The 13968-nt window shown below is 34.4% G+C and overlaps 1 protein-coding gene across 1 annotated transcript in view; it reads left to right on the top strand.

Annotated features, from left to right (window-relative positions):
* Cdh9 (cadherin 9) overlaps positions 1-13968 on the top strand; it is a 121157-nt gene that overhangs the window by 89501 nt on the left and 17688 nt on the right. Inside the window, exons 4-7 of the mRNA XM_021183074.3 lie at positions 4478-4597; positions 5072-5239; positions 7005-7192; positions 8160-8413. Of these exons, the coding sequence (XP_021038733.1) occupies positions 4478-4597; positions 5072-5239; positions 7005-7192; positions 8160-8413 (730 nt within the window). The remainder of the gene's footprint in view (positions 1-4477; positions 4598-5071; positions 5240-7004; positions 7193-8159; positions 8414-13968) is intronic.

Genomic DNA, 13968 nt, shown 5'->3' with positions numbered 1-13968 from the left:
CTCATTTAATCATCAAAATAATTTTATTTTGTGAGTATGGAAAATAGAACTTCACAGTCCATCTTGTCAATTAGGAATTCAGAAGAATTTAACAACTGAATGAAGATCAGATAACTTATGGCATCATGCTATGGTTCACAAATGCTTTCTCTATATTTCTATATTTTTCTCTATCGGTCTTCGGCTTTCCATGCAAACTGAAAACAGTAATTTCTCACAGTTCTGTGATTCTCACAATTTCAAGCACCATTCCTTAATATACAAAATTGTTACTTGTATGCATGTTAATATGATTAATTTTATCAATGAGTAATGATTATATTCTATAATAGAAATACATATTGTTTTAAAATATTAATGAAGTATTATTGATTAAAATATCCATGCAAGATATTTATTTTCTATATTTATCATTACTTACTTGAATATTTGTTCTAAATAATATAATTATGCATGTTTGACTGAAGAAATTCCTCTTAGAAAAACTAAATCTTTATACATCTTCACTGACAGTGTGGCATAAACATTTTTTAATAGTATAGTCTGTTTACAGTAAGACACAAAGAATTTGAGAAGTTATTATTTCATGTAAGCCCACCTATTTGGTGGAAATGAGGTTCTATTATCTCTTCAAGTTTTCATTCTTATAATGTAAAATGGATTTATCAAAAAAGACACGAGGCTTTTGAGATCATAAAGATCTTGTGTAACATAGCATAGATGGGATTTCTTCAATGTTGGTCTAACAACTTTACACTATTATAATTTTATGGATTGATCCATATTTAAATTACCTTAGATTCATATTATGGAATTTATGTACTTTTGTTTGAGAAGAAAAATATATGTAAAGTTATATTCTCTGGATAAATTATTATCAATTTTGAATTGAACAGAATTATGGTTATATCCTTTAAGTTTTAAAAATATTATTTTGTTAATTTGCAAATTACTTTAACCTTATTTATATTTTCATAGATTTGTCCATACTAGGAAATTTAATGAACATGATTAAGATGGCAGAAATATTTGATAATTAGAAAAATTAATCAGAAATATTCATAGTCAGGTACTTTAAACTTTCACGCCATTACTAGTTTTAAATATTTATTTTATTTATTTAATATTATAATATGATTACATTATTTTCTATTTGGTGGGATTTTTTTTCAAAACATTCCCATATACCTTCCTTGCCCTTTTTCAACTTCATTAATTATATTTACAGACACACACATACACACATGCATACACACGTAGAAACACACAGACACACACAGACCAGAATATACACAGACACAAACAAAGACATACAGACTCCGTCACGGACAGACACACACACACACACACACACACACTGAACTGAATGCTTTAGTACCAATTGTTCAGTCTTTACTTTTCTTACAACAGAATGGAAGTTGGGAAGATGGCTCAGAGATAAAGACCATCTGGTCTGTATTTGATTCCCAAAATGCACATGGTGGCTTGTCACTGTCTAAAACTCCAGTCCCAGGCCATTGCATTGCCTCCTCTGCTCTCCAGAGAAACCAGGCAAGGGCACATATGGTCACAGACAAACATTCAGCCAAAGCACTCAGGTGAATAAAAAATAAAAATTAAGAAAAACGAGGATTTTTCTGTATCAAGTATATTGATCTTTATGACAAATCATTTGCCCTTTTTTATTTTATTGATTTTCCCATACAATATATCCTGATATCTCTTACAGTATACTGCTCTCTCTACTCTTTCTGATAAATATTCTTTAATAGTTAATGTACTACTATCCCATCATTCCATTACATTCTTTTCATGTATCCACTCAATTCGGGTGCCTTCTTTCTCATATTAAATATAAGCATTTATTTTATCATTATTTATTTAATATAAAACAATTTAAAGGTAAATAAATACCTTTAAATGTTATTTTAAAAACCTTCAATGATTCAACTCTTAATATTGGTCAAATATTAAGTTTCTATATTTGTATTAATTCTCCTTCAGGCTACTTGCTATTTTGTTATATTTGGGGTTGATAAACATGTCTTTTGCAATTCATAAATATGATCTGACCTGTATTCTGAAAAAACTTACCAGTTCCTACACACAGTAGAAAATTGCAAGCTAGCATTCTAATTCTTTCCTGTGCCAATTGAGACTCTTTGAAAAAGGCTCACTGTCTATGGAATCAAGGGGACAAACCTAACCAAGCAGTCTATTGGGAAAATCACAGAGAACTGATAACCTTTAGTCAGACTAGCTAGTTCTAATTCTTGTCTTGTCACTTACTGGATCTTCAATATGTGGCCTAAAGGCATATGTCCTACATGGGCTGTGAGGATTAAGTTTTAATACAAATGAATTATGCCAATCTGCCAAGCCTACTCCAATCATCCTATGGAAAGCTTATGGCATATGGCTGTAAAGAGTGCTTGGTTTCATGCCGTGGTATCCAAAATCATGCCACAATTTCATGTCTTAAGATAATTTATACTTCCAAAGAAAACCAAAACTTAAGTCTAACATATAATGAATAATTTCTCCAATTCTTTCTTTTTAAATTTTATTAGATATTTTCTTTATTTACATTTTAAATGCTATCCCGACAGTTCCCTATTCCCTTCCCTTGCCATGCTTCCCTACCCACCCACTCCCACTTCTTGGCCCTGGTGTTCCCCTGTACTGGGGCATACAAATTTTGTAAGACCTAGGGGCCTCTCTTCCCAATGATGGCCGACTAGGCCATCTTCTGCTACATATGCAGCTAGAAAAATGAGCTCTGGGGGTACTGGTTAGTGCATATTGTTGTTCCACCTACAGGGTTGCAGACCCCTTCAGCTCCTAAGATCCAGAAATACCTCTCCTGGGAATATACCCAGAAGATGTTCCAACTGGTAATAAGGACACATGTTCTACTATGTTCATAGCAGACCTATTTATAATAGCCAGAAGCTGGAAAGAACCCAAATGTCCCTCAACAGAGAAATGGATACAGAAAATGTGGTACATTTACACAATGGAGTACTGCTCAGCTATTAGAAACAATGAATTTATGAAATTCTTGGGCAAATGTATGGGTCTGGAGGTTATAATCCTTAGTGAAGTAACCCAATCACTAAAGAAGTCACTATATATGCACTCACTGATAAGTGGATATTAGCCCAGAAACTTAAAATACCCAAGATACAATTTGCAAAACAGAAGAAAATCAAGAAGAAGGAAGATACTTCATTCCTCCTTAGAATAGGGAACTAAATACCAATGGAAAGAGTTACAGAGACAAAGTTTGGAGCTAAGATGAAAGGATGGACCATCCAGAGACTGCCCCACCTGGGGATCCATCCCATAATCAGCCACCAAACCCAGACAATATTGCATATGACAGCAAGATTTTGCTGAAGGGACGCTGAGATAGCTGTCTCCTGTGAAGCTATGCCAGTGTCTGGCAAATACAGAAGTGGACGCTCACAGTCATCTATAGGATCAAACACAGGGCCCCCAGTGGAGGAGCTAGAGAAAATTTCTCCAATTCTAATTAAAAGACTTGTGTTGTTGTTGTAGTTGTGGTGGTTGTTTCCACTGTGTGTTTGAAACCATGCTCTTTTCTTGTATCCCTATCCCACAAATGCTTAGGAAGGTGAGAATTAGTCTCATGGATTCTCCAGGTATTGGAGAAGCACAGCAGAGAACAGGTGAGCTTTCCAGGCTCAAGGGGGTTGCACAGGCATGTGTCCTTGTCATCCCTTTATTGACACATTTAACCAAATCTAAATAAGTATGGTTTGATTCCTATGGGGGCCCTGAAGAAGGCCAAAGGAAATACGCAAATAATCTCACAAAACATTGAAAAGTGTCAAAGTAGGATAAGATTTATAAATGATTTGAATTACTTTCATTTTAGTAGGAAATAAAATTTGAAATACAAGAAATATGGAAATAAGTTAACTTTTGAGAAAGCTCAATATTTTATTACTTTTTATGCATTTACAAGTGACAGTCAATGCCAGACTCTGGGGACACAGAAAAGTTACAGTTCAATTCCTTTTTCTTCTGTCCTGGTGTGTGTGTTTAGCTCTGATGTTTGAACTCAGGCTTTCTAACCTGCTAAGACTTTATTTTGCAAGGTTACTTTTTTGTTTGTTTGCTTCATCCTAAGACCTTTTTGTTTTGTTGTATTTATAATCCTACTTCAGTAAGGAAATAACACATTTCAAAATTTTGAATTTGTCTTTTCTCATGTAGCAATGCATGTGTTAATGGGACACTTGTTTTCAGTGAGGGCTTATTACAGTTTTAATTCATTAAATTCGATCAATCTCTGTAGTAAAATATATTATAGGTTTTCATACATTCCATAGTGAAGAGTAAATCCAGGATTCCTTTTTTATTTAAGAAAATGAGTGAGAAAATAGCTTTTAAAATAGACAATCTTTAGAAGAACTGATGTGCCTCTGCTTGTGGTGGGGACTGGATACAGGTACGTCTGTTATACAAGTAACTGCCACCGATGCAGATGATGCTAACTATGGGAACAGTGCTAAAGTGGTCTACAGCATTCTGCAAGGGCAGCCATACTTTTCAGTGGACCCGGAATCAGGTAAATACATGTATGCCTTCCTCAGTCTATTTCATCTTATATAATATAGCCTGACACACATTTGTTTAGATTGTTTTGTTTTCAAACCTATCCATACATTTGTACACAGCTGCTTCCTTTCTATATTTACTGTATGAAAATAAAATCAAACATCCTTATATTAATACAACCTATTCGAGCTTAACTATTTTAACTATTATTTACTGGGGTTAAATTTAATAGATTACAAAATTTCAAAGGGATTAATACAATTTTCAGAATAAGAAAATACTCCAAACTTAAAGAGCATAAAAAAGTATGAAAATTAATAAAAGTCAGCCAATCAAAATAGAAAATGCACAAATATTTTCTGTTTTGTCAATTAAATTTATTGTGGATATTCTCATTTTCTTCATCTATCCTCTATATAATATATTTTACAAAGTATACCTTGATGTCAAATGCAAATTCTTTATTTTTTTTTCATTTTTAAAGGTATAATAAAGACTGCATTGCCAGACATGAGCAGAGAAAACAGAGAGCAGTACCAAGTTGTTATTCAGGCTAAGGACATGGGCGGCCAGATGGGAGGCCTCTCTGGCACTACCACGGTGAACATCACCCTAACAGATGTCAACAACAACCCTCCTCGGTTCCCACAGAGTAAGTAGTCTGTCCTGACAGTGTAATGGGAATATTCTCAAACCCACCGACCTGAACTACCATAGATTGTAATGTCCCCACATCTAATCCCTTTGCAGAGAGCAAATCATGGCACATGTTCTAAAAAGAAACAGTTAAAATTCCATATAAGTCATAACTGATGATAATCATCACCAAATAGGGATGGAAGAAAACAAGACAACAAAGTTCTTTTGCAACTTAATCTTTTCTAGCTGTTCATGAGCAAGAACACTTTGCAAAGTGTCTTCACAGTCAGGATTGCTGTCCCAGCCTTCTAACCACGCTGAGTAGGAATGTGGGCGCAAAAGTCTGCCTGTTTATATTCAAAGTCTACACTGTTCACAACTCTTAGCTAATTTATAAACAACATCATAAGCCTTTATTTAATGGATTTTAAAACACAGATTGGGTGTTTATCATCTCTGAAAACAGGATCTATATTTAAAGTAATGTATGTGGGTTAAATTGGCAGCATTTTACTATCCTTTTGGTTTACTTTAAAAGTCATGAAAACTTGATGATGATCATATTATTAGTATTGAAGTTACCTAGTATGTAACAACATGTTAAATTTTAGTGTTATTTAATTTACTGAAAATTGAAGATCAATACATTTCTTCTAGTTGTCATCTAAACTTTCCATTTGGAGTCTCAAAAATATAAACTAAGTGTATAACTGGATGAATTATCACACTGCTGTTCTGTTATCCATACTAACAGAAGATCTGTGTTCAATATAATAATAATTAAATGCTGAGGGCTGGTCAGTGAACTAAATTGACTACTACATGAATTCCTCTAAAAAATGTGAATTAATTAATACCACAATTTTCCTGTTTCACTGACCAAGGCTTCATAATAAAGTTTGGGAAATTCCACAGTAAATTTAAAACCTGCGATTTCTAACCACAGAAATCACTGGGAAAAGATGAGACTTTGAAGTCAAAGACACTGTGTTTTGTAGTATTTTTTTCAAAACTCAGCAAGATAACTTTCTTTGGCCTATCTACTGAAAATAATTTACCTTTATAAGGTCTAAATAGGCCACTACAGAAAACCTTTGGGTTTATGATATGCCCAGTACCCACTTTTAAGTATATTTCTTTAATTATTTTCAATTTTCATATTTACACATTTATAGAGAATTTGTAAATGAGATGCTTGTCAAAACAGAAGAACAAACTGTGATGTATGTCCTGATTTGTATTAAACATGGAAAATATGCTACTCAAAGACATTAAAGTTAAAATATTTGAGCAGAAACAACTCTAATAAAGACATTACTGCTTGAAAATTACTTTTCTAGAACTTAGAATAAAAGAATGAAGGTATAATATTTCAAATAATGGAAACTTCATTAATAGAAAAATCTCACTCTAACTATTATTTAAGTGTGGATAAAGTGTGTGATTAAAATATCAAAAATCATAATTGAGTAACAAGCAATTGGTTATCATGGTTGGTATACCTGATGGTTTGCATTCCTATCCCAGGCTTTTGTGTGCTCCTTAAACAACATGGGACATTCTTTAATCTTTCTGGAACTTAAATTTCTCATGTACAAACTGAGAAATTTTACCTTTTATGCATTATTTTTCCACTCCACCAATCTATACCTTTTGACAGCATACAATTCAATATGATGAAAATGTCTCTCAATTTAGATCACTTTACTTAAATGGAAATAGAAAATTTGTGTCATCCTAAGTTGAAAGTGAAGGAAGCTATGTTTTTTACTTTGCAGGCACTTATCAGTTTAATTCTCTGGAGTCGGCACCTCTTGGAACTCATCTTGGAAGGATAAAAGCCAATGACCCAGACATGGGGGAGAATGCCGAGCTGGAATATAGCATTTCAGAAGGAGAAGGATCAGACATGTTTGATGTGATCACTGACAAAGATACACAGGAAGGGATCATAACTGTCAAACAGGTGTCTTTTGCCTGTCTTTCTATTTTCTCTAAGTGCTCTTTAGTTTTTTGTTGCTTTTCAGTACAGAGAAAAACAACTCTGGATATACTTTTTATCATCCTCTATTTGCTATCCATCAACCACAGAAAGTAGGAAAACTGATTTTTCTTCAAATAAGTGATACATTGTTCCTGAGAGATGCTGCTGCTCATGCTCAAAGGGCTGTGCATGCAATAGACAAGAATCACACTCATAGTAAACACCAGGGTGCTTGCTGTGTATTTCTCCAATGTATGAACAATAAACACTGATCAATCATGGATATGCCATGCTTTTCTCAAACCTTTCATTGCAAGTGTGATTGTCTATATAAAATAAATGAAAAAAAAAAAAAAAAAAACGATGAAGAACTAAGAGCTAGAATTGACCTTGATACCTCATACCTGGGGATTAGCAGACAAAGTATCAGAGGATGCTCTGTAAGATGTTCTTGTTTGTATATATCTTCCTAATTTTGAATTGAATATTTGAGAATGATCTGCAACAAGATGAAGACCAATACAGTTATCACTCATTATTTTCATGTTTCCCTACTTTATTTCTTTCTTTTAATAAATACTCATGTTGATAAAATATAAAATTTATTCTAGATGTATGTTTTAGTCACTCTTCTGATTTAATAATATTTAGCTTAAATAATGCTACAATTTAATCAGTATTGATTTAGATAATACTTCATTTAACTGTGCCTAGAAAAATTGGAGTGAATTACCAAATGGATGTCAGTTTATTTTGCGTTCCAGGAGAGTTATCTTGTATAAGCATAAAGAGAATGCACAAGGTCATTGTTCAAAATGACTAAGCCATAATTAGCGTAGTTACTTAGCACTACTTGATAATAAATTTTAAAATGTTTTTAAACATTCATATTGTCAACGATTGCTATCTTCAGATATATCCTAACATTTGTTACTTTCTTTAAACTCAGAATTTAGATTTTGAAAAGAAAATGTTGTACACTTTAAGAGTAGATGCAAGTAATACCCACCCTGATCCTCGATTCTTACACCTTGGACCTTTCAAAGACTCAGCCATGGTTAAGATATCTGTGGAAGATGTAGATGAGCCCCCTGTGTTCAGTAAGCTCTCTTACTTGATGGAAGTGGATGAAGATGTGAAGGAGGGGAGCATCATCGGACAAGTCACAGCATATGACCCAGATGCCATGAACAACATAATAAAGTAAGAACCTGAAAAGCATGTATCTATTTGTGTAAACATTCAATCAATTTTAATACTTATGTAAAATTTGAGTCATATTATTATGCACGGTGAGTCACAGCAATAAATACATCCTAAAGATCCATCTAGAGATCACCTCTGGTCTCTTCTGATTGCTCCAAAAATTAGGCACCGTGTGAGTCTTAGAACCACATAAGGTAGATGATATTATGACACTGTATCAAAAGTAATAGTACTAAAACACTGGGCATTTAGGTAATTTCTCTATGGCAGAAAAACTAGTATCTAAAAATATAGACAGGATGTCAATTTTAGACTCAGACACAGATTCTCATCTCCTAATTGTTAATGTTAATTGCCTCTATGCCTTATAGTATAAATTTAAATTTTTAGTAAATACATTTAAAAACACAAGAGATTATGTAAATAGCTAAATATCTGATGATTTATACTAAAATATGTACAATAAATATCTAAAATAAATATCTGGAACAGAAACTTTGTACTAACTTCTTTATAAATATTTGTAGAAAAATACTCTGTTAAAGTAGACAATAAAATACTACATAACAAAATGTTAAAGTATTATCAATTAGTAAGGCATAATATTTTCCAAACTTGATCAGTTGATTCTCCATTTAAGAAAGCAGTGTTTCTAAAATTTAAATATTTTTATAAACATTGATTAATAAATATACAAATAGATTTGCCTCTGTCTTTATGAGTTCATATGTGCCATGCTTAGTTAGTTCTGAGGGTCTTGTTCTCTTGACCTCCCTTTTCTCTCTCTCCCTTCTGAGTGTTTCAATTTTTTTAAGGATTAGAAATTTTTAAAAATTAGTGTTATTTATTCCATTACTTCATGATAATTATTAGACAATTTTATCATCTATAGATGCTCTGTCTCAAATTAAATGTTAAGAAGTTTTTCTTCTGATTCAAATCCTTAACAGTTTTGCCCATATAGAATTAGTTTCAAATAAATTATTAAACTCTTTAACATTTGAAGATGGAATTTGCCTTTTCTATGCTAATCAAACAAATAAAATTATGTAATTTCAAATAGTTTCAATTACTGTCAATTCCAAATATCAGTAGACTCTAAACAGCATAGCAATGATTCAAAAAAGAAATCAGCCAAGTGAAAACCAAAAATAACCATAATCAATCTCATTTTTGGACATACAGAGAGAAGGATGAGGAGTTTTCTTGCATGTGCATATTAGGGTATATATGCACATCCATGTCTTGTGTCTGACTTCTCAGTGTGTTTCCCTCTCACTTTTGAGATGGTATTTCTCATTGAATGTGGATTTTTGACAATTTGTGTATTTGAACTATTCAGCAAGTCCTCAGGATTACATACTGTCCCCAACCCTCATAGTGCTGAATTTATAGCTATGTGCCTGCCTTTTAGTTTGATGGTAGTGATTGAATTCAAGTCATCATTTTGCTCTCTAGACACTGTAACAAATGAGCCTAGGCCATGGTGCAGATATTTGGGTTAATTTTTACATACTTAACACATATTAGTATTGTATCCAGCATAAGGTATCGTGTTAAATATATTTTTATACATGAAAGTCCTTTAAAACTTTATCTTGATAGTTCTGCTCTTTAGCCAAATTATATATGGTGTTTAAAAAATATTTACTATGATTTAAAATACTAGTTAAAAATATGTAAATATATTTCTAATGTGATTGAGTTAATAATTCATATAGATGAATGGTATTCATATAGGGGTAGGTATTTGTGGGATGATATAGAAAATATGAGACATACATACAATACTTTTATACTGATATTATTTATGAATTCATTTATATTTTACTGTGTATGAGTTTAGCATGTGTATTATTCAGGGTTCTCTAAAGGAACATAAGCAACAGAAAAAATTTGGGATTATACACACAAACAAACATATATACATACATACCATATATACATACATACATACATACATACATACATTACATACGGCATTTATCTGAGAAGCTTACAGGCTATGGATCAGCTAAGCCAACACTTGTTTCCTATGATAAGAATGTTCAAGTATTCAGTGAGGGTGTGGGGTTGAGAGGGGAGCCTCCCAGCTCAGAGAGGGTAGTGGCAGGGGCACAGAGTAGGACTCTGGTGTGGCTTTAAAGTCTGAAGATCTCTGGATTTTCTAACTCTCTAACTGTACTGAAATGCTGATGATAACCTATAAAAATCCTGGAAACTTGCTCCTTCTGAGTAAAAAGCTGATTTAGGCAATTGACACCTGTAGCCTAACAGCGAAGTATTAAGTAATGTGGCATTTGCTCTATCTCAGCAGAGACTGTAAGACTAACTTTCAGCCTGCTATGTTGAAAAGTGATTATAGCACTTATTCCTAAATTGTAAAAAGTTTCCTATGAAATCTATCTAAGAAGAAAGGAGGAAAGATCTTAAGCAGGGAAAGGGGAAAAAATTTCTAAATGGAAAAAGGAAAAAAAAAATCTCTTCTTCTCTTTCTCTTTGTCCTTAGTACTTATACATCTTTCAGAACACATGATCACATGTTAAAAAGTTCATCACATTTTCACAAAATATCAAATAATAAATTGAATTAGAAGTCTACAACAGAGAATGTTTATATGCATATCAATTAGTAATTATCTCACTAAACGTGTATCATCTGTCATAGCTCCACAGGTTCAGTGAAATTCGAAAACCATAACTAAGTTATTAGTGAAGCTTTGTATAGATAAGCCCAGTCAATATTTTATTTTCTGTCCTAGAACCTATGATAAATCGTTAGATCCCTTTTTATGACCTTTGGTTAATTGTTTTACAAACTCTTGATATGTGCTCTGAGTAGGAGAAAGTTTGGTTTACTACCTTACAGAAATTAACTGGTGACACATGAAATACTGAAAGAGTTCTCATTGTACTTTTCACTATCAGTAAAGGATCTAATAGCAGTCCCACTATAAAAGAGCTTAATGATCACTGATATAATTTTAAAAATTCTTATAGGATCACCATTAGGACTTAAGTCATCTATTTGTCTATATATCATTACTATAATACAGTATATCTTCATAGATCTGCTCAAAAGGGATGGGCTAATGCATAGTGATTGTTATGTATGTTTATAATAACAGGAAAAATATTAGCAGAAATAATTAATAATAACAGGAAATAATTAATAATAACAGGGAAAATAGCAGAAATAATTCTCCTTGGCCTTGTCAATGAGAGCAAATCTGTCATGGATTATATTATAATCTGAAGCACACCATCTCAGGAAGATCATCTGCTAGTTATTACCTTGTCTTATTATGGCTCCTGACATCCATTAATTGTTCAGTCCAATAGTTAGATGTCTCATCTGGTCTTCAGTATGAATGGAAATCCCCAAGAAGTAGGCTATAATGTCAATGAAGGAACAGACTTGCCAGCTAAGGGTGAGGGAAATCAGAGAAAGAAATAATAAGAATAACATAGAGGTAGAGAGAGATCTGTGAGGGAGACAGGAAAGGGAGGGAAAAAGTGGGATAGGTTCAGATACTGGAGGATATGGGGGAAGTACAGAGGGTCAGAAATTTGAAAGGAGAGTTTTAGCAGTGGGGAGGGGTAACTGGAGGTAGCCACTAGAATTTCCCAGATGCCAGGGACCTAAGAGATTCCTAGGACCCAACAGGAAAGACAGTAGCCAAATACCCAGCTAAGGGGAGAGAGAACATGTAGAGACCATATCCAGTGAATAGGAATAGAACCTGTTTGAGGGAAAGAACCACCCACCCACCTAAAAAATATTGATCCAGAATTCCTCCTGTCAAAAGGAAGTACAGGGACAAAGAGTGGAGCAGAGATTGAAAGAAAGGCCATTGAGAGACTGCCCCACCTGGGGATCCATCTCATACACAGATAACAAGCCCAGACACTTTTGGTGATGCCAAGAAAGCACTTGCTGATAGGAGCATGGTATTTCTGACTAATATAGATGCAGATGCTCACAGCCAACGATCAGACTGAGCATGGGGACCCCCAATGGAGGAGTTAGGGCAAGGACTGAAAAAGCTGAAGGGGTTTGCAACTCCATAGGAAGAACAATATCAACCAACAAGACTCCCACTCCCCCAAAGCTCCTAGGGACTAAACCACCAACCAAAGAGTACACATGAGAGGACCCATGGCTCCAGCTGTAATAGAGGATTACCTTATCTGACATCAATTAGAGGGGATCAGTTTGGTCCTGTGGAGGCTAGATGATCCGAGGTAGAGGAATGTTAGGACACTGAGGCAGGAATGGGTATGTGGATGGGGGAGCACACTCATAGAGGCAGGGGGAGGGAATAGGCTTGTGGAGGGGAAACTGGGAAGGAGGATAACATGTGAAATGTAAATAAATTAAATTACCAATTAAAATAAGAATTAGATATCCCTGAAAAGGAAATGCTAGATATTCCCTGGTTTAGTGTTGATGAAGTGAAGACTGTAAGTCTTGGGGAACTGCAATTTTAGACTGGTTACACTGAGAAACTTGATCTTCCAAAATGGGAAGGCCCAGAAGACATGCCTTTCACTAATTCAGTAAGACACAAAATGGAAAAGTGGATACCAACATATTTGAAGAGTTTCTTTGTCACCCATTTCCTTGTTACAGACCTTAGAGACATGGAAGCTCCTTCTCAGTTAGATGAATTAAATGTAATGGGTTTAATGCACGCCCCTGCAACCTGTACCCCTTCAATCTCTCCCACATGCCTGTAGCTTGGTCACATGGCACTACTGAATTGCCAAAGGCAAAATGATCATAGCTATTGTAATGCATAGCATGAGCAAAGAAATATTCAGAACGATCCAAAATGAGCAGCACAATTTGGTGGTTTTTATGGTGGCATGAATCATATGGCCCTTTGCTGCTTAATTAATCACTATGTTTCCATACATGAAAGAGATAAGAAGCCCACTACATTTTGTTTGATATGCACAACCAGAAACATTCACAAGCAAATGACAGAAAGTTTATATTGGATCATGGACAAAAGGAAACTCAACCATGTGAAGTAATTTACTTGAGCCAGTGTGAAGATCCAGAATCACTTGAATGAAATGATTGTCAGGTTTCCCTGAGGAAGGGTCTTGTTAAAATCCCTCAGAGTTTTACTGATAAACTTTCTCCAATCCTTCCCCCAAAGGAACATATGGGCTTCCTCAGAGATAATTGTACACCTGGTGATGTGTTTATACAAAGATCAAGAGAGATAAAGGGATATGTTCTATGGAGGTGAGGTGAGGTATGGGGGAAGAGTGTATCTTAGCAGGCCCATGCAGAGGCATCCCTTCCCCCTGAAGGACCAGCCACATGATGGTGTAGAATGTTACAGTATAGAATAGTTTATTCAGGGAATGGAAAGGGGATTTAAGAGGGTCGTAGAGGCAGAGAGAGAGAGAGAGAGAGAGAGAGAGAGAGAGAGAGAGAGAGAGAGAGAGAGAGAGATTAGAGAAGTAGACGCCAGCCATGAACACTTGGAGAGAAGGAGGAAGGGAGTAGGGAAGGGAGGGGTAAGGGAAGATCCCAA

The sequence above is a fragment of the Mus caroli genome, unplaced genomic scaffold, assembly GCF_978045245.1.
Source record: "Mus caroli unplaced genomic scaffold, Mus_caroli_1 scaffold_16, whole genome shotgun sequence".
Taxonomy (NCBI): domain Eukaryota; kingdom Metazoa; phylum Chordata; class Mammalia; order Rodentia; family Muridae; genus Mus; species Mus caroli.
This window is presented reverse-complemented; position numbering and strand designations above follow the sequence as displayed.